A 22,292-nucleotide genomic window follows, 5' to 3' on the forward strand; every position below is an offset into this window, starting at 1 on the left:
GTTCTCCCATGTACACTCTATCATATAATTCACAAAACATTAAAAAAAAAAAAAAATCAGCTCATGGAAACCCTAAGTTTGTTCTGCAAGCTGTTGGTGGGATGGCATGGACCGGGCAGCAGGTCGCTCCCTGGGTCAGGGGTCACCATGAGTAGGCCAACTCAAATGGCAGTGAACAGTAGCCACTTGGACGTCGTGCTCCCTGAAAGGCCAGCTGTGTGTTGGGTCCCACCACTCAGACAACACTTCAGGTGGGAACAGAGCGGGGTCCTCCCCCTCCTGTGGAGGCAGCTGTGGGGTCTTGGGGAAATGGCACCAGAGTAGCCATAGGGCGAGGGGTGGGCAGAGAGCCACTTCCTTCCTCCCCTGAGTCTGCCTTGGAGAGCATGGTGGCCAGTCTCAGGAGAAAGACTTCCGGTGTTTCGATCACCTAGAAATGCAGAGTTTGAATCCCACTTCACTGCACAATGATGGTGTGGGGCCAGTCTTATTTCTCCTGAGTCTCAGCTTCTTCCTCTATCAAACTGGACCGTACAGTTCCCACCTCAAAGGACTCTGTGAGGAGCAAGTGTGCTAGGCACTCAGTACACACGTAGCCCACTGTGGGTGTTCCCCCAGTGAGAGCTATCACCACACCAGTGTCGGGATCATAGGCACAGGTCACATGTAACAGGGAAGTGTCACATGACTGGCACTGATAACGGGTGGCCTCTCATGACTCACAGGAAGTCCAGCTGAACAAAGAACCAAGGAGCTGCCTCAGTTTCCAAAGGGAGTGGAAGTAGCAGGCGTCAGTCAGAGAGACCATACTGGGGTGGTTCCTCTCTAAGCAGGATGAAGTTCTCAGGGGGGTGGGGGTAGAGTATTTGCCGACCCTTCTTTGAAGAATAAGACACAATAACCCTAGGGGTACTTTCCTCTGCATTGTGTTCCCACTTTAACCCTATCCTGCCCTAGTCTGAGCTTGTCAGCCCCCATCCCACTCTAAAACAGGAGGACTTATGGGTGGCTCAGAGCTCACTGCTAGTTTTTATAAAGCTTGTGTGAAGATTAGGAACATTCTGGGTGGAAGACTCAGAAAAAGGTCTATCGGCCCCTTCCCTAGACAACTTAGAAGACAAACAAAACTAAACACGCCTGCGAGGAGACACAGTACCGAGTGGATATGAAGGTGTTTTCAGTCACCTCACACCCCTGGCCCAACTTCTTTGTGCTGTGTGCAGTCTAGACCACTGTCCTCAGCAGCCCTGGGTGGCGGCTGGGAGCCGACGGGTGGGATGACCGTGCAGTATCCTTATGGGCAGGCCATCTGCGCACTTACCCGGTACAGGGGGTGCAGCCGGGGGCCGAGTCTGAGGAGGCCTTGCAGCATAGCCAGTGACCGTTCAGGTAGGCGGAAGGGTGGTACACAGTCAGACGCTTCTTGTTGCACTGGCTGACCTTGGTGAGGATGTCAATCCAGTCCTTGGCCTCCACACAATTGTTGGCCTGAATGTACAATGCTCTCTCGGGCTGAATGACCTGGAACATCTGAGGAGATGCACACACGGGCTTAGGAGGGGCAGTGGAGCAAAGCCTCTCACACACGGGCCAATGAAGAGATGGGAAAGATTCTGGTGTGGCGCTGTGCGTTCATGCGCGGGACTGCAAAGTCATTTGAACTGCAAGGTTGGTGGTTCATGCTCACTAGCCGCTCCTCAGAAACCTTATACAGGGTCGCTATGGGTTGGAGCTGACTCAACGGCACTTAACAACAACATAGCCTCGTGTCATTTACTCCATAAATTTTACAGTCTAGTGGGTAGCTGTTGTTGTTGTTAAGCGCCATCAAGTTGGTTCTGACCCACTGTAATCCTGTCTGGGGTTTCCAAAGAGTGGCTGGTGAGTTTGAACCACCGACCTTTCAGCCCAGTGCATTATTCTACAGTGCCACACCTAGATTCTTAGCTGGCTGTTATTTCTGATTTTTGACAAAGGAGGACAGAACCCCAGGGACTGTTGGTCTGCGGCTGTGCGGCTCTAAAGGACCAAATGTACACCAGCACCAGACTTCCTGCTGCGCCTAGAACCCCACGTTCCCAGAAGCCATGGCCCTTCCTTTGGAAGACAAATGGAGTGAGAGGGAGGGAGGCAGCTGGGCTTCATTCTCAGCCCAGGTGACTCTGGAGTCAGCCTGGCCAAGTCATTTCCTGCCTGGGGCTTCAAGGGTTGTTCAAAAAGCAAAAGAGGGGCACTGCTTATTTCTCCTACTTCAGGGACATCCTGAAGTCTCACCATGGAACTGCTATATACAGCCGATTCTCATTTTTCTCAGTAGTTACATTCTAGAAAGCCCCTCTAGTCACTTTGCTAGCAGACGCGGAACCAATGCTGTTGGACCTCAGCCGGGAATGGGCATATCGGGTGAAGCAGCCTTTTTGTTGCTCTGAGCATGTGCAGCTCTGTGAGCAACCACAAAAGCGCTGTGTCTGTTAACTTGGGGTTACAAGGAAACGTTAGCAAGTAGGTAAATATGCAAAGATGGAACCTGCAAATATGCAGACTGATTGCACATACATACATACATATACATGTTAGGATTGTTCCTCTGGCCATTTTACTTTTTAAACTTCTAAATTTGTTAAATTGGTATGCTGAGCAAATAATCTGAGAAGCTGAATTATGTGAAGAAGAATTTGGCCTCAGGATTACAGGAAGACTCATTAATAATCTGCGATATGCAGAAAACCTCTTTACTTCCAAGACGCAAGTTACACAAACTTGCTTGCTAGATGTGAGCAAGACTTAAACCATGTACTGATGAAGATCAAAGACCACAGCCTTCAAAATGGATTGCACCTCAATTTAAAGAAAACAAACATCCTCATAACTGCACCAGTCAATAATATCAAGAAAATGTAAGAAAGATTGAAGTTGCCAAAGACTTCATTTTGCTTGGATCAACCATCAACACTCATGGAAGCAGCAGTCAGGAAATCAAAGGACGTATTGCATTACACAAATATGCTTCACAAGACCTTTTTAAAGTGTTCAGGAGCAAAGATGTCAGTTTGAGGACTAAGGTGCGCCTGACCCAAGCCATGGTATTTTCAATAACCTCATATGCATGTGAAAGCTGGACAATGAATAAGGAAGACCATAGAAGAATTGATGCTTTTGAGTTATGGTGTTGGAGGAGAATATTGAAAGTGCCATGGGCTGCCAAAAGAACCAACAGATCTGTGATAGAAGAAGTGCAGCCTGGATGCTTCTTAGAAGCCAGGATGGCCAGGCTTTGTCTCTCATGCTTTGGACATGTTATCAGGAGGGACCAGTCCCTGGAGGTCATCATGCTTGGTAAAGTGGAGGGTCAGTGAGAAAGAAGAAGGCCCCTAACAGATGGATTGCAACAGTGGCAGCAGCAATGGGTTCAGGTGTGACAAGGATTTTGAGGATGACACAGGACCGGGCAGATTGTCGCTCTGCAGTGCACAGAGCTGCTATGAGGCAGAACCACCTTGATGACACCTAGCAACAAAAACAAACTTAAAACATTTTTCAAAACTGTCACATAAGATGCTTGAAATCTCAGTCTCATCCCTACCCCAGCCTTTGTTCTCATCTTCACTGTTCCCCTCTCCCCACCACCCCACCACTCCCCCCGCATCCAACAAAGCTGTGTTCTAGTCATCCTGACCTACTTCTAGAGGTTCCTGCCTCCGAGCCTCTGCACAGAATGTCGTTCCATCTGGAATGCTCTTCTTTATCCTAGTTGACCACCCAGGCCACCGACTTCCTCCTCCAGGGGAGGTACAACTTCCTCTCAGAACGTCCATTGCTGCTCCCATGGACAACTCATTCAACACATACTACTGGTGTCCACAAGGTGCCAGGTACTACGCTAGTTCCTGGGGACAGTGTGACCCAGTGGAGTTCTGATCCTCCTGCAGTTCAGTCAGGAGAGACCAATGAAAACAGTCAGGAGCCATGTGTGTGTTTATGTGTGTGTAGGGGGGGCATCTAACATGGTGTCAGGAAAGGATTCTACATCAATGACCCTCCAACTAAGATCAGAGGGTGATGATGAATCCATTAGACAATGTGGGGGGAGTGTGGTGGCTCTAAGGATAAGCACTGGACAGTGAACCACAAGGTGGGCAGTTCAAGTCCACCAGCCGCTCTGTGGAAGAATGATGAGGTTTTCTCCTCTTGCAACACCTTGGAAACCCCATATAGGGTCACTGAGTCAAAATGGACTCAACAGCACTTATCAGCAACAGAAAGTGCAGGGCGAGGAAGTTGCTATGAAATTTGTCCTCTAAAATATAACTGAAGTTTTGGCCCTCATACTTTCAAATATGACCCTGTCTGTGATATTAATTAAGTCACATTCATGTAGGGTGAGCTCTATATGGAACCACTTCTGAATTATAAAAAGAGCAGAATGGGTACAGAGAGAGAGATGCACAGGGACAGACAGATGGCAGAAACAGATATATCTGTAAGGATTGTTACCAGCATTAGACAAGGAAGGACGGTCCCCTAGAGCCACAGCCAGCGTTCTGAACTGTGAGAAAATAAAGTTCTGTTCTTTAAAGCCACTCCCTTGTGCTGTTTCTGTTATGGTAGCACTAGGTCACTAAGGCAGAGAGCACTTCCAGAAGGAGAAAGAGTAGGTGCAAAGGCCCTGAGGCAGAGAAAAGGTGGGCGCTCTCAGCAGGGAACGGGCTAGGCTACACACAGGAAGTGAGAAAGGAGCTAGAGCAGCGGGGGGTGGGGGTGCGGGGTTAGGGCAGGGCAGCGAGCTCTGGGAGGGCCTAGGCTGCACTGATCCGAGGATGACAGGGGTAAGAGAGGGAACACCAAGAGGAAGACTGTTGTTGGAACCAGAGTTGACAATGACCTTCACTAACAGGGGGGCACAGAGAGGCAGAGGAGAAGAAGATGATTCAGTTTGGAGGACCATGAATTGGCCTGGATGTGAGGTGAAGCTGACGGAGGAGTTAAGGTGATCCCAGTTTCCTGGGTGAATAGCTGACAGCTCATTCACAGAGACCAGGATGTCCCTCAATCATACACCCCCTGCACACCCCCGTACACTGCTGTGCACATCTCAAATGTTCAGGCATCTGTGTGCAACCTCCTCACAAAGGAATTATGCTCTGGGCACCAACACAGGCCTGGCCTCGCCAACAGGGCCCAGAACAGGGTACCCATGATAGCAGTTACTGTGGCATCAATCCCGACTCTTATGTGTGTGCTTCCAAGGAGAACTGAGCTCCATGGAGTTTCCTTATCTGTGACCTTTTATAAGCAGCTCACCTGGCCTGTCTTTGAAGGCACTGCTGGGTGGGTTTGAACTGCAAACCTTTGGATTAGAAGCCAAGTGTTCAATTGTTTGTGCTGTCTGGGGACATCTTGTTGGTACCCAGCAGGCCTTCAGAAATACCTCTCAAATGGAGAGGAAATTTAGCGCAACAATTCATACCACAGGCATGAGGGAAAAAAAACGCCAAGGAAAAGCTAATGCCAAAATTAGGGAATGACTTGAACCCTAAATGAAGGGCCTGACAGAATGAACTCAGCTCACAGGTGTTTCCAGAACATTCCCACACTTGTTTCCTTCCATGGGGCAGTGTGGGAACACCACAGGATTTACGGGCCAGCATTCACTACTATTCTAGGAGTGACCCACGGCACATGGCAGCCCTGAGTCATGTCTTCTGCCCCCCTCCCTCTGCTGCAGCGGCCTGGTTCTGAATCACAGGCCCAGAAACAGCCTGTCACGAGCTGAGGCCCTGCAGATGCAGCCTGCCCCGTGTTTAAGAACACTACGCGTGGGAGGGGAGAAGAGAGCGATCCAAGGCCAACAGCCTGGACATTTCAGTCTCCTGGAAGAGGTACGAAACCAACAAACCAAATTGATTGCTGTCATCGTGTCAACTCTGACTCATCGCTACATGTGTGCTGAGTAGAACTGCATTCCGGAGGACTTTCAAAGGCTGAGACCTACCCTTGTCTTCTCAGTCATCTCTGGGTGGGGTTGAACTGCCAACCTTTCTGTTAGTAATGTTAATGATTTGCACTGCTCGAAGACCCAGAAAAAGTACGAGGAAGAATCTTTCAGTTACAAAAGTACAGCCATGTCTCCCATTAGAAGATCTGCTTTTCCAGGGAAATCATTCTCAAATAACCCCAGTAGGAGGGGATGCTTGATCTTAACAATGACCAGAAATGGAGCTATGATGGGCGTTTAGCTCCATCCCTAAGTGGAGGGAAACTACTGTCTGCGGATTGGTCCCACCACCCCTTCCCTCCTCTCCTAGCAAACAGAAATACCCCATGAGATGAAGAACAGCGTCTGACAGCCCATATGTAGAAGCCAATTCATCTTGACACTTCCTTCAACACTGGCTGATAGGTGAGGTGATTTAGGAGACCCCAAGGGTTCCAGAACACAAACGAACCACAGGGCTTGTCTTGGATTTAATCTTTATGGCAGCAGATTCTGTGTCTTCCACAGAATGGCTGGGTGGGTTTGCACTGCCAGTCTTTTGGTGATCAGCCAAACGCCAGCTGTGCCGTCTGGGATGCTAGGTGGTCCTGCCGTGCCAGCTGAGTGCTGAGGATCTGACGATCAAGGACTTGAATGGTAAACAGAGATTCCACTACAAAATGCACAGAGGGAAGGAGAAAGATGCGGACCGGGAGAGGAAACAGAATGAATTGGAGGACAAGGGCCAGAAAGACAGAGCTTGAAAACTGTGTCCCACCTTTGGGAGCCCAAGTAACTTAACTCTCGCTTGAAAGATGTAACAGCTAGTGCCAAGCGCTCATGTGAAGAGGTAACGAATCCACATACAGTTTGGAGAATGGTCGGTGTGCATTTCTGTCCTATAGAAAAATAACTCAAGGTACAGCAATAAATTATCACCGTTCTCCAGAGACACTAGAACTCACTGATGAATGGCTCTGGCATCTGACGAAAATTGTTGTTGTTAGGTGCCATCAAGTCAGTACCGACTCACAGCGACCTTATGCATATCAGAATAAAACCCTGCCCAATCCTGGGCCAACCTCACTACTGTTGCCATGCTTGAGCCCATTGATGCTGCCACTTGGCCAATCCATCTGGCTGGGGGTCTTCCTCTTTTTCTCTGACCCTCCATCTTACCAAACATGATATCCTTCTCCAGCGACTGGTCCCTCCTGACAATATGTCCAAAGTATAAGAGACGAAGTTTGGCCATCTTAGCCCCAAGGAGCACTCTGGCTGCACTTTTTCCAACATAGATCTGTTAGTTCTTTTGGCAGCCCATGGCACTTTCAATATTCTCCTCCAACACCATAACTCAAATGCATCAATTCTTCTATGGTCTTCCTTATTCACTGTCCAGCTTTCGCATGCACATGAGGTTATTGAAAATACAATGGCTTGGGTCAGGCGCACCTTAGTCCTCAGGCTGACATCAGCTCCTGACCACTAGGCGAGCTCTGTGACCCATAGCAAATCCCATCAGTCTCCCTAGGCCTCAGTTTTCTCATCTGACAATGGGTATAATTGTAACTACTTCCTCTCAGGAAGGAGCTGTGGTAGCATAGTGGTTACGAGTTGGGCTGCTAACCTCAAGATCAGCAGTTCGAAACTACCAGCAGTTCCACAGGGGAAAGATGAGGCTTTTTGCTCCCGTAAAGATTTACAGCTTCAGAAACCCTGTACAGGACACCACCACCATCACTTCCTCTCAGGACTGCTATGAGGATACACTGACATGAGGGATTGTCTTCAAATTCCTAGAATGGTGCCTGAAACAGTTCTCTAGGTTATTTTTAAGTACCGTCGAGTCGATCCTGACCCACAGCGACCTTGTATAGGGTTTCCGAGGAGCAGCCAGTGAGCTTGAACTGCTGACCTTGCAGTTTAAATGGCTTTGCAGTCTGACGCATGAACCCACAGCGCCACACCAGGCCTCCAAGTTCTATGAAATAGGCATTAGGAAAGTAGTGTGTGTCTAAGATTCGGTTTAGCCTTCAAGTGATAGATACTTCAAGGGGCCTGCTCTGTTACTGGAGAATCGTCCAGGTAAGCCAAGAATTTCTCCAGTGACTGAAATGTAATTCCAACCTTCAGACACAGACGTTGCTCTTAAGCAAAGCACAAGGAAGTAATCTGGATTATAAAAATAAAAAAAAAAATTGAAAAACTTTAAATAATTATCCAGCAACCTGAGAAATCTCTCTACATCATTAAGATAAAATCTCTTTTTAGTAAAGGATTCCAGATTACTGTACCAGGTTATAAGGTTATACCTGTGCGATGTTCATGTTAGCCAGTCCGGCTTTACCTCTGTAAAAAGCCGTTCTAGATTATCAGGGGGAATGGAGACCTGGGAGCTGGACTGGCCTCTCTGTCTACACAAACGCTCAGGCAGACCGGTCACCAGACTCCGTTCTCCTCTCACCGTCTGGAGGAAGTGGGAAGCATAGGAAACACATGATGGAGTCAGGAGTTTCCCCAGGAATTCCATTCACAGAAAGAGGAAATGCTAGACTTTCTCTCAAGGGAAGTTTCGATAGTTAACCAAGGACTGCAAATGGAAGATTAAAAACAACAACAACGCTTGGTGAAAAACATAGGTGGGTCTCATTTAGCCTGAGAGCCTGGTCTGAGATGTCTTTAAAGCTGACACACTAAGAAAACATAGGCGAAATGACCTCGAAAAATGGAAACTTTCCATTATCTTTTAATTAATTATGTTTTTTCAATGATCTTTTTGAAGTCCCCTTGTATTTGGATATTGTAAACCTTATCATTTATAATAAATTATTTATATTTGTTATTGATAGCCTTGTTGTTGTTGTTATGTGCCAGGGAGTTGGTTCTGACTCATAGCAACCCTGCACAGGGTTTCCGAGGCTGTAAATCATTATGGGAGCAGAAAGCCTATCTTTCTCCCATGAACAGCTGGTAGTTTCGAACTGCTGACCTTGCAGTTCACAACCCGATTTGTAACTACTACGCTACCAGAGCTCCTTATTGATAGCCTTACTTAACACATTACTCCAGTGCAGACTTTCAAATGAAAACAAAACAGGAAAGCCACTGTTTACTGAGCACTGGTGGCATGGTGGAGTCCCGGCATGGCACTGCGGGTTAATGCACTGGACCACACACAAGGTCGGCAGTTCAAGCTCACCAGCCGTTCCTCGGAAACCCTACACAGGGTTGCTATGAGTTGGAATCGACTTGACAGCACTTAACAACAACAACAGTGGCGCTGTAGACTACTGGCATGGTGCTGCGGGTTAATGCACTGGACCTCAAGGTCAGGTTGAACCACAAGGTTGGCGGTTCAAGCTCACCAGCTGCTCCTCAGAAACCCTACACAGGGTCAGAACTGACTCAATGCACTGGCCTTCATTTAGTTCACCTGGGCAACCCCAACTGAGAGAGAAGGTGGAGACATTTAGCAGTGAGACTCTTACACATCTGGGGGAGTCCCTGCATGGTGCAAATGGGTAAGCGCTTGACTGCTTACCCATTTGCACCATGTACTGCCCAGTCATAAAGAGGAATGAAGTTCGGATGCCTGCTATAGCGTGGACGGTCTTTGACAATGTGTTGAGTGTCGTTGGTCAGTCACAAGGGACAAGTACTACAGGACCTCACTTACAAGAAATTCACAAACATCTACACACCAAGGATCACTGCTAACTACCAGGAACGGGAGGGAGGGAGAAGGGGAAGCTTTGGCTTGAGGGGCTCTGAGTTTATGTTAACGGTGGTGGATTCATGAAGGCAAAGACCAGGGGTAGAAGGGTCCAACATGAAGAGCCCAGCGTACTCAGTACCACTGATTACACATGTAGAAACTGTTGAGTTGATGGCTGTTGTGTTGTGTAAGTGGAACTGTAAACTGTCCTCTGCACGGACAAGGTGGGAGGACAAGGTGGGAGGGCTCAGTGGAGAAGACAGTGTTTTAAGCTGCCAGCACATGGTCATGAGATGAGGCAGACCGGCGTTAGTCTATTTTTAAATTGTCTTCAGACAGTGTGCTCCTTTGTGCCTACGCCCGGGGCGGACTGCTCCCAACACTCCCACGCCCAGATGTCCCAATAATATCCTGAAAGCAAATATAAACTGGGGATTCCCAAAGCTCTTTTTCAAGTGTTTTAACTGCTCACAGAAACTGACCCAAACGCCGACAGTTTTATTACTCTCCACACTTGAGCACACAGTAATTTGTTTCCCTTCCGTAGTACCATTTCAAAGTTCGCTGTTGAGACAATTGGAAGCAACTGCTGCAGGTTCAAGTGCAGACGGGACACTGGTGACTCCCAGGAAGACCCAGCTGTACCTACACCTCTGGAGGAGAGCCTGCTGCTTAGGGCACACACCAGTATCGTCAGCTGCACACCAGAATTTAAGAATGGTTCCAGTTCCGACAGCCAAATCTCACTCAATTTGAGCATCAACATAAATAATGCTAGGGATGAATGGAGAAAAGAAAGCTTTTTGCCCAGCAGAAAGCCAAGAAAAAATATGGAAGGGATGGTAGTTAGAAAATCATCACAGATGCTCAAGAAAAAAGATGGAAGGGACGGACGGTCATTAGAAAATGATCATAGATGCTCAAGTTAGTACGTGAAAGTTTGAGGAGGAACAGGATATTTACAGAGCTCAATGCATCTCCCCAGAAATTATGAACTAGAAGAGAAATACAGTAAGTTCACAGATGCTACCCTACCCCAATGCTCAAAGCTTACACCAGTGATAGCAGGAGAAACCAACATCAGATGCCTCCTGACACAACGCACTGAGAAGAACATTCCCGCCGAATGCATCACTCAACCCTGACCGCAGTGAGCCACCAGATATACCTACACTCAGGGTCTTTCTGCAGAATCACTGGCCTGGGTGTTTCAAAAATGCCAAGGCCAAGAAACACGAAGAAAGCTTGAGGAGCTAGCTGCTCCAGATTAATTATGACTAAAACGGAAACCATGTACAGGGTCGCTATGAGTCGGAACCGACTCCACGGCACATAACAACAACAACAAAAAGGAAAAGGCAATGCCATGCGAGGTTCTGGATCAGATCCTGGCCTTGGAAAACAGCAACACCAAATCCTCATAGTTATAAAGAATGTTATTAGAGCAACTGACAACATTTTATATGGACTGCGGATTAGGTCATAATAGTATTGAATCAAGGCGAGATTTCCTGATTTGGGTAACTATATTGCCACTACATAAAAGAACATTCTAAAATATTTATAGGGTTCAGGAAAAAATACATTCTACATGCAAGGAGAGAGAACGAATTTGATGAAAAATATGGGACAAGTGCAAACAACTAGTAAATATGGAAAAAGGACAGGTGGGAGATTCCTTGTTTTATTCTTGCAACTGTTTATAAATTCAAACTTAAAATTAAAATACAGAGTTTCAAAAAAATATCCGTAACTGTCTTGGAGTCTGTTTTTGGGTAGAATCCCAGAATTTCTCGCCCCACCCTCCTGGGGAGAGCTAGCTGCTTTGGGACAGGACCGGGATACAGTTCCAGAGCTCCCTGTAACCATCCCAGGAAATACGGCGATCCTGAGAAAATGAGAGGTGCTGGGGAGGGAGGGGAACAAGAGCCACACTCATTTTATACAGAAACGACAAACCGAGGAAAGGCAGAAGACAGAACACAACACAGAGGCAGTTTAACCAACAGGAAGAGGATCTTGGAAGAGCACTCACGTTTTTCATTTTGAAGGACTCTTCCTCCAGCTTCTCCACTGCCAGAATGTTCTCAATAGGGATGCTGTAAAGGGGCTGGTCACCTGCAAGAGGCCAACAAAGAGAAATTAACAGCCTCCTTGCCCTCAGTTTGATGACTCAGGCCCACTGGTCCCACAGAGACCATTTATCCTCATCAAGTTTGGAGCGGTTCCCTCAGCAGGCCTCAAGATTTCTGTGTGAGCGCGTGTTCACATCTGCTAGGGAGCTACAGGGCCAGGGAGGTGAGGAGACATTCAGTCACTCTGCCCTTGTTTCTCATAAAAGCTGGAGGCCTTAGATGAGGAGATTAATAAAACAACCAACCACAAGCATGTAAGAGAAGCAGTCAAATGGGGCTTTGGGATTAGGGACCTCAGGTTGCGGGACATGTTCTCTGTCCACAGAATAAATGTGCTACAAATACAGTCATTTATACACTTGCTGTAAGGTAAGCACTGTACCACAAGGTTGTTAGTTTAAACCCACCAGTTGTTCCTCAGAAATGCTACCCAGGGTCACTATGAGTCAGAGTAAATTCGACAGCCCTTAACAGCAACAACAGCATTATATATCTCCTGCTAGCTCTGGTAGCGTAGTGGTTAAGAATCAGGCTGTGAACCACAAGGTCAGCGGTTCTAAACTACCAGCTGTTCCGCAGGAGAGAGAAGAGGCTTTCTGCTCCCATAAAGATTTACAGCCTCGGAAACCCTATACAGGGTCACTATGAGTCGGAACCAACTCCACGGCACATAACCACCAACCACAAAGCAGTGGTTCAAACCCACCAGCTGCTCCACCGTGAAAGGTGAGGCTCTCTGCTCCCGTAAAGATTTACAGCCTCAGAAATCCTATACGGAGTCCCTATGAGTTGGAAGTGGCTTGATGACAGTGGGTGTTGATGTTGATGAGCCCTCGTGGTGCAGTGGTTAAACACGTGACTGCTAACTGTAAGGTCAGTGGTTCAAACCCACCAGCTACATCGAGGGAGAACGAGGAGACGGTCTGCCTCCATTGGGCGTTACAGCCTTGGAAGCCCCAGGAAGCAGGTCCACTTTGGCCTTTTGAGACGCTACAAGATGGAATCACCTCAATGGGGGTGGGTTTGATTTTTGGGATGTACCTCTCAGGTTATTTCCTTACTCTGAGAATGAACCACACACACACATGTATGTTTCTATAATTATGTTTAAGTTTTCCAGATTGTACTATTTTTAGGATACTCAATTTTTTAATGAGGAGAAAATAATTTCTCAACATTTCACAATTTAAATCAAGCTTTAACGGGAAGCTACTTTCAGCTGCTGAGATAAAACAGCCCCAGTAGAACACTGTATTCTTACTGACCTGTGATCCTATTTCTACATTTTGCAGGTTGAGTGAAGTTACCCTCATTGTTCTTGTCACCATCTTCCCCAACCCCAGACCAACCATACAAGCACCACAAAACCAAAATCTCACCTGCATACACATCTACCATGGACATTGGTTCTTAAATGCCGTTGAGTCAGTTTTGACTCATAGCAACCCTGTACAGGATTTCCAAGGAACAGCTAGTGAATTTGAACCCTTAACTTTGCTGGTTCATACTGACCTTGCGGTCCAGCGCTTATCCTACAACACCACTCACAGGATGCCACTTAAACACTCTGAAAATTGAGCATGCCACTTATTTTATAAAGAAACTTCATTTACAAAGTGCTCCCTGGAAATAGGATGCATAGCTTTAGCAAAAAAAAAAAAATTAATGCATTTTTCTTCCTCCTGAAAAGATACGGGGTAAGTAAAAAAGTATTGCTGCAAATCACAGAATTCGTTATTCAACAAAACTATCAAAATGTGAAGCTGTTGTTTCTTGATTCTTCCACCATCTAGGTTTATACATTTCTGAAGGCGGTGTCTCCTCCCCAAAGGATTCTGGGACGTTTGAGTCACACCCTGTCAGAAGGACAGTGCTGGCATGGGCAAGATCAGGCTGTAGGGTGGAAGGAGTGAGGTCTCACAATGACATTCTTGTGGGACAACCCTTATCACCACTAAAGAATGAACAGATGATGTGTCAAGATGGTAAACATATTTCTCGGTGGAATTGTCTGGCCTTTTTCTCATCAAGGCAGTTTTCAATTTTCTTAAAACTTTTTCCTAATAAGCCCCCATGATCATCTTGTGCCCTTAGAGAAACCCTATCAAGATGACCACTTTGGGATACCCAATCACCCTAACCTTAAAACCTTGTGAGCTGACGACCGCCCTGCCTTGAATTTAACTGTCTCAGCAGATTCCCTCAGATGTCACTGATTGGATTGGACCTTCGTTCAGAAGGCAGCCTCAGAGAGGCTTGTTGTTGTTAAGTGTCATCGAGTCGGTTCTGACTCACAGCGACCCTGTATAGGGTTTCTGAGGAGTGACTGGTAAATTGGAACTGCCTAACTTGTGGTTCAGTGCTTTATCCTACAGCCTCACACCAGGACCCCTAATGAGACTAAGACAAGCATCTAACTGAGAGAACTTGTCTGCAGTCATCCACTGGTCCCAGAGACATGTTTCAATGGGTTTTGTTTGGAATAAACCCATCCACGTATGAATAAAAACTGCAGTCGTGATAGTTTTGTAAACTTACTCTCAGATTTAAATTCCAGCTTTGTAAACACTACATTGTCTAGTGACTGAGACAGGAAAAGAGCAGAAGGACTATTCCAGCTCAGGGTACAAGGGACTGAGGGATCATTAAAGGGAGGGTAATGCTGGTACTGGAGTCCTGGTGTAGCGCTGTGGGTTAATGCGCCAGACTGCAAAGCCGTTTGCACTGCAAGGTCGGCGGTTCAAGCTCACCAGCCGCTCCTTGGAAACCCTATACAGGGTGGCTATGGGTCGGAATCTACTCGACAGCACTTACAAACAACAACAACAATGCTGGTATTCGCTATGATAAGGATTCAACAGTCGGATTTCCGCCTTTTACACAGGACAGATGAGCTTAGTTCCTAACCAATGAATGCACTATTCATCTGTAAGCTGTGATATTGAACAGGTCAGCCAAGCTTCTAGACTAAGGAAGACTAATAAGAAAAGCCTGGTGATCTACCTCAAAAGTCAGTCCATCCAACCTTATGGACCACAATCCAGCGACTGTAACCAGTGATGAGGATGGTACAGAGCCAGGCAGTGTTTTGTTCGGTTGTGTGTGGGGATGCCTGGAGTTGGGAACTTCCCGAGGACAGTTAGTTTTGCATTTGCTGATTTTGTGAGGAACTGGATGCCCTAAAGTCTGATTTTTGCTAACTTTTCAAAGGTGTGGCTAAGGCACTAAAGGATAAAAACCCTACCCCCATTAACTTGATGCCAACTCATAGCCATCCTGTAGGATCTGCGCATGGGGTTTCCTAGAGAAGCAGACGGACACAGCTCTCGCCCACGGAGCAGCTGGTGGCTTGAAACTGCCAATCGCTTAACCACTGCATCTCCAGGGCCCTCACTAAAGTATTTTGTTGTTGTTAAGTACCGTCGAGTCAGTTCTGATTCATAGCCACCCTGTATAGGGTTTCCAAGGAGTGACTGGTAGGTTTGAACTGCCATTCTTGCGGTTAGTAGTTCAATGCTTATCATATAGCACCACACCAGGACTCCAAACGAAAGTGTAAGGGATCTAATTAAGAAAACAAACCATATTCACAACCATCAAGCTGATTTCCATTCATAGCAAGCCTCTATAGGGTTTCATGGGAGAACAGCCTCGTCTTTCTCCCACAGTAAGGCTGGTGAGTTTGAACCGCTGATCTTGTGGTTAGCAGCCAGCGCCTAACCCACAGTACCACCAGGACTCCTTAGGGTGGACCACAGAGAACCCCTCCTTGTCCGCCTGCAGGTGGGAGAACTACGCATCTTTTCACCGTTCTGTTTAACACAGCACTTTCTGCCTGCTTTGCATCTTACCTTTGTCTTCTGAAAAGCAGCAGCTAACCCCAACATGAGCACACCCAAGTCTCTTGGTCTCTTACCATAAATTATGTGAAAATAAGTGAAAAGCAAACCTTTCTTGTTACCTTTGCTTTTCTGATAGGTAAATTCATGGTTTGTCAGGCGGAACCATCTCTTCTTAAAATTCTTCATTCCAAAGCGCTTTCTTCCCTGTGCCCGCTTAATCATGAACCTGTTATTAAGGGGAGATGCTGGATGCATTAATGTGCTTACCTCACAATGCCCTCCCCCAGTGACACAATCCAAAGCCCAAATCTGAATACTTCCTGACTGTTATGTAATGGAATTGACGCAGACCGAGGGTCCAGAAAACTTTGCAAGTACCACAGAGCAAAGGAGATCAAGTTTGATAATAATGGCATCTCAATTGTGTCTGAAAAGCCACAGTGTCCTTTCTGGATAAACCCATCTGCAGCTTCAACTCACAAGCCACAAATATTCCCCAAGCACAAGGGACTTGAAGCTGACTCTACAGCTTACCTAACTAAACTATTACCAGCAATTGTCTTTAATGCTAGTTAAATAGTCCTTTACCCAGCAGGCTGAACAAAAAGAGACTGAAAAATAATCAGGCTGAAGCATATAAAAGACAGAGGTATTGTTATAGATTAGTGCCTTAGAGTCTGTGCCAACTCACAGTGACCCTGTATAGGGTTTCTGGGGAGCGGCAGGTGGGTTTGAACCGTGCACCTTGTCGTCCAGTGCATTATCCTTCAGCACCACACCAGGACGTAGAAAGAATATGTAAGAAAAGCAAAGCTGGAGACAATGGGGGTGAGGAAGGTAGACAACACAGTGAGATCATGATATACACCTTTTATTTTACAAGAACATGAAAATGTGTAATTACAAAAGGGAATTGAAACAGGGCAGACAAGCATAGCTTGGTTTAGTAACCGTGATATGTCAAGATGGGGATTTAGAGAACTGTTTTCATAGAGGCACTGAAGATGTACAGAAGGTGCTCATTTACAATCGTGTCTACAGGAAAATCCGTGAAGACACCCTATGTGCCCATCACCAGAGAAACGGGAACACAACGTAAGTATAAATAAAAACTCAAAACCAGTGCACACAGAAAACTAGTTCATGCTTACCAGAGAGACCCAGACATGTCAATAAGCACACGAGGGTGGATTAGAAGAACACAAGTAACCAGGAGTGGACACCCACAACGGGCGATGAGGTGGGACAAGGTAAAGAGAGAGAGGAGTTCAAGTCTGTGTAATCAAAGCGAATAAAGTGAAAACAACAGTTTCTCAAAGGTTCCGGATCATTTAACAGTAACGTTAGAAAGTGAAAATTTTTAATGTGATAGTTGCATACCACGATGGTTCTAATCAATGTCACTAAATTGTATGAGCAAAAATAATGATAATAATGATAATAATCATAATGTTGAATCAGCAAATATTTTGCTATACACCTACTCCTCATCTATTGACTTTCTGGTTATCTGGAAGTTTGCCTCAAGTGAAAAAAATCAATGGTCTGTTTTGTGCATTAACAACATGTATGGGGCAGTAATAGACTCAGAGGTGTGGATGTGAGAGACGCTGGCTGTGATGGGTGAGGTTGTGCCAACTGGGCTGGGCTAGGACTCTCAGTGGTTCATCCGTTATGGAACGACACCATCATCTTCCATTGTGGGAGCTGATGGGGCCATCCTCCCTTTTCACACAAAGCTGAGTTCTGCCCAGCAACTAGGTCTCCGGACTCTAACTATGTTACGAAGTGAGATGTACATATTTTGTATCACAATAAAAAATTATTATTAATGTTTTTGGCACAATTTTCTTAGGCTTTAAATAGATGAGACTTTATATAAATGTTATTTATACTACATGTCTAGAAATCGCTGACGCCCCACCTCAGGTGGAGGAGATTTATCCATCACCCCTGTATTGTCAGGAGAGAAGTCTGCCAGCTCTTTTACTGTAAGAAAGTCCTTACTGAGGAATGACTAGCCTGCAACCTTATGTTTTCGGCACGCCATCCATCAAGTGACTACTTTTAACTAGGGTTGAATTTAATAAATGGGGTTTGAGAGGTAGGAAATTCATGACTGAGTGGTGTGCACATATTTAAATAAAGAACAAAACAGTTTGTGAAAGGAGATGGGGATAAGATTCTTATGATTCAATAGTGAGTAACTGTTATCATGAGTAATTGTGACTGTCACAACTGTAAAGGTAGAAGTTCTGTAACAAAAACAGGGGAGTGGTTAATCTTACAGTCCAGAAACATAGGGCCCTAGGACCATCAAGGGAGAAGGGCATGAGCAGAATGCAGGACCCTATCCAGAGAAGCAGCGACACCAGAGATGGAGGCAGAGATGGGGACATGGAGAAAGGGAGCAGCTGAGTACTCTAGATTCATGGAAAGAGAGGGACTGAGAGCTGGTGGCCAGGAAGCAGGCTTGCAGAATGTGCCCTTTGGTGGCTTAAATTATATATGCCAGGGTGCTTTATATATATATATACACACACACACACACATAAACATACACACACACACACACACACACATATATATATATATATAAAGAGCTAATATGAATAGAGAGAAATACTATTAACTGATGGTACATGGAGAGGATTATAATCATTGTAATGAAACAAAATATATGATTTGTTGAATGTAAAACTGATGATCTGCCCTGGAACTTTCACTCAATTCACAATAAAAATTAAAAACAAAACAAAATAGTTTGGTCCTGTGTAAACATGATTATTAAATTCAGCAAACAATTGTTAAGCATCAAGGTGCATATGGTCTACTTGAATGGTAGCAGGTCACCCCCTGTGAGAGGGACTCAGCACAAAGTGAACCTCATTAGGTATTTGTTATGACCATCTATCAGGGACTCTGGTAGCGCAGTGGTTATGAACTGGGCTGCTAACCTCAAGGTCGGCAGTTGTAAACTACCAGCTGTTCCGCGGGAGAAAGATGAGGCGTTCTGCTCCCGTAAAGATTTACAGCCTTGGAAACCCTATGCTGGGTCACTATTAACAACAACAACAACAACATCAGGGACTTGGGTGAATGCAGACAAAACAGGGCTATCAGATTGGTCCATGTCAAGAAGGAAGGACTAGTTCATCCAAGAGCTCTTTCAAAATGAAATGAGAGACCCAACCCACCAAGACTACATTAATGTAGGGCTCATGTGAAATGCCTTAATACAGAGTTAAATGCAAAGCGCCAACCTGGTTTTAGAATATGGTAGAAGTCCTGGTGTGGTGCTGTAGAATAAACACTGAGACTGCCAACTACAGGTTAGTGGTTCGAACCCAGCAGCCACTCCGAGTGATGGCACTCACCAACAACACAGAAGTCCAGGAAGGTGATAGCTATTTGATTCTTGGGGTGAAAAAATCTCAACTGCTTTAGTGACTCAAAACCTCAGCATGCATCAAAAGTGTGATGGATCTGATGGAAACTGTATGGATTTTAAGCCAGACTGCTTGAGCCAAGTCTGGTGCATTGAATCCACTTTTGTAAACTGTAGTTAGAGCAGAGTTTCTCACTGTATGGTACGCAAACCTTTGTGAGGAACCAAATGGTTTTAGGAGGTATAGAATGAACATTTCCTACTTTGGAAGTTGTGAATTTATTTAATATCTGTTAAAACTATGTCTCTGCACGTTAATCATGGGATGACAGATCTTACTGCTTAAGGCATGGTTATGTTTAATGGGGTTGATTTACAGGGAAATGACAGCAGGGCTGTTGTGAGAACTTGGTCTAGTGATGCAGTGTGGATGGCTCTATGGGACACGGTCAGTGAACTGAAGAGGGTGGTAGGACCTAGGGGTGCTCACGAAGTGTATAAACAAAGGCCACGGAGACTACTCCAGCAGGCATTTCCAGGCTGAAGTTCAGTTGGCCCATATTTCCATGACTGTCCCTACCAGTTTCCTCATTTTCTTTGTCAAGGCCGTTTGGGGTGTGTGCAACAGCTGGCCCGCCCCTCTCCTCCACAGCAGAAGGGGAGGGCAGGGCCTTAAGCTCTGGGATGGGACATCCAGCCAACTTTGCCAGAATTCTGGATCATGCAGGACTAATCCAGCCAGTAGTTCGTTCTTTCTCTTTTCCTTTGCTTCCTACTGATGGGCACTTCTCCACTCTGTAAATTCATCAAAATATGGGCAAAAGAAAATAAACAATGCCCAATTTTTACAGTATCTTCTTTGATGCAGGCTTGATGAAAGATGAGTTGAATATAAATGGACAGAAAAAGCTGTATTTCTGAGGTCTTTGCCCCACAACGTAATTGGTGATTGAAGGCAAAGGGTTCTAGGCTGTCCTTTGATCAGGTAAAAAAAACAAACAAAACACTGACCCACAGGGGCCAGGTCTGGTCCTGTTTATTGACATTGTATTAATTTTTTTTTTCTAGATAAACAGATTGTTCCTACATTCTGCAGAACAAACAAACGTAAGGCAAACAAACAAAAAAGGAATTAAAAAATGAAAGTTAAAGTTACTGAAGTATTAGAAGAAAATCTGTCATGAAACCAACCGGGCAGCCCAAGCTCCTTGCACATTCGGTGTGCTCCGCAGACTCTTACCCTTCTTTAAGCAGGATGGGTTGCTCCGTGCTCTTGTGGTCTCTTCTCCCCGAGGATGAAATCAAATCTAAGAACTTGACGTGGGAAAGAAGTTGATGGTTAGAAGGGAACAAGAACATACACAGCGTATTTTCATTCTGACACATAAATGGTGGTTCAGGAAGACACGCTGTCTTCTCACGAGAGCAGGAAAGATGGAAGGATTTGGAAAGGTGGATGCAGGAAGTTCCAGGTAATCAGCTCCTCTGTGGGATTCCTGGGAGTTCTACACTTGTTTCTACTACAGAAAAAAAGAAGTATCCAGTCCCCACCCCTAAACTTTCCCCATTAATCCTTCCAGAGAATGTCTCCTACGTAACTTCACCCTATAAACACAGTTCTACATTAGTATGATAGATTGCCATTAGCGTATCCCCACCAAGGTGTGACCAGGCTCCTTATAACACCAGGAGTATCTTCCAGCACCCTAACAGGTGATCCAGAAAGAGGTGTGAGGCATCTGTAGGAAAGGTCCTGGCAGAGAAGGGAGGCACAGGACCTACCCAAGGCCCTACCCGCACTCTGGGCCCAAGGCACTCGCCTCCATGCTCCAGTGCTGATAGCCACTTCTGAAGGTTGTGACAGACAGGGTCTCTGCTCAACTGGACTATTTTATGACTTTTCTAGATCACTGCAGCTGATAGCCAAAAGGCCAGAATGGTAGCTGGTCTGAGCCCCCGTCCCTGGCTCTCCTGTCTACATTCATGCTTTTTAAATGACTTCTGAGAGAGAAATGTTTGTTCCTAAACAGCAGAAAAAAGTAAAGTTTTAGGATCCAGGAGAATTTCTTCCCCAAGCATTCTGTCCCTAACTTTGGGTCTAGGATACCAGGGATCTCTGTGCTTCTGAGAGGCATTTAGGGGTATCAGGGCCAGACACTACTGTGTGGGGTAAACCCAGAACAAATAAGGGCGGCAGCCCAGGGGACACAGGGCTTGGATGTAGGCATATTGGCAGCAAAAGGTGTAAAATACAGATGAGCTTAGAGACGGAAATGGAGAGAGACCATCTTGTGAAGGTACTAGATTCCAAGAGTCCTGACAAAAAGAGCTAAAACCCAGCTCTGCTTCTTAGGAACAATCAATGATGCTGGAGAAGATAAGCATATGCTAACTGATGTTGGTGCTTACATTTTTGACTGCATCAGCGTATTTCTGTTCATTGAAGAATTCATAAAATGTAGCCATGTAGGACTCCTTGAAGCTGGCCTAGAACAAAAGAGGTTGTTTAAGGAAGGTCTAAAGATTCCATAAGGGGTCTGATAGCGTAGTGGTTACGAATCGGGCTGCGAACCGCAAGGTCAGCAGTTTGAAACTCCCAGTAAAGATTTACAGCCTCAGAAACCCTGTACAGGGTCGGTATGAGTCGGAACTGACTCCACGGCACATAACCACCACCACCAAAGATGCCATGGCACACATTTAAATCTAAGAGCACGGATTCGGCTAAGCCTAATCTATGACATCAAACAACCAAAAATCCTCTTTCTTATTGTTTAATTGATAAGAGTATTAAAATGCTTTCCGAGAAACTTTAGGTCATGTGCACCAAACAACATGAGCCCAGAGGTCCAATGGCTACAGTGTTTGGCTGTAATCCAGAGTTCAGTGGTTAGAAACCAACAGTTCCTCTGTGGGAGAAAGATGTGGTCGTCTTATTCGGTGAAGATTCAGAAACCCCGTGGAGCTCTTGTGCGGTCTTACATGAGGGTCACTAGGAGTCAGAATGGACTTCGCAGTAGCGACTTTGGGTTTGTTGGGTAAACACACCAGTTGCCATTGAGTCAAATGGACTCATGGTGACGCCATGTGTGTCAGAGTAGAACTGTGTTCCATACGTTGTCAATGGCCCATAAGTGACTTTAATCATAGAAAGTATGTTTAAAATTTTCTATGTTGTTGTTGTTGTTGTCAGGTGCCATCGAGTCGGAACCGACTCCACGGCACATAACAACAA

The 22,292-nt window shown here is 45.8% G+C and overlaps 1 protein-coding gene across 1 annotated transcript in view; it reads right to left on the reverse strand.

Moving 5' to 3' along the window:
- RASA3 (RAS p21 protein activator 3) overlaps positions 1-22,292 on the reverse strand; it is a 126,311-nt gene that overhangs the window by 5,984 nt on the left and 98,035 nt on the right. The window contains exons 16-20 of the mRNA XM_006851554.1: positions 21,467-21,544; positions 20,298-20,371; positions 15,789-15,895; positions 11,728-11,810; positions 1,322-1,530 (exon numbers count right to left, since the gene is read on the reverse strand). Coding sequence (XP_006851617.1) covers positions 1,322-1,530; positions 11,728-11,810; positions 15,789-15,895; positions 20,298-20,371; positions 21,467-21,544 — 551 coding nt within the window. The remainder of the gene's footprint in view (positions 1-1,321; positions 1,531-11,727; positions 11,811-15,788; positions 15,896-20,297; positions 20,372-21,466; positions 21,545-22,292) is intronic.

The sequence above is a fragment of the Chrysochloris asiatica genome, unplaced genomic scaffold (assembly GCF_000296735.1).
Source record: "Chrysochloris asiatica unplaced genomic scaffold, ChrAsi1.0 scaffold00029, whole genome shotgun sequence".
NCBI classification, from domain to species: domain Eukaryota; kingdom Metazoa; phylum Chordata; class Mammalia; order Afrosoricida; family Chrysochloridae; genus Chrysochloris; species Chrysochloris asiatica.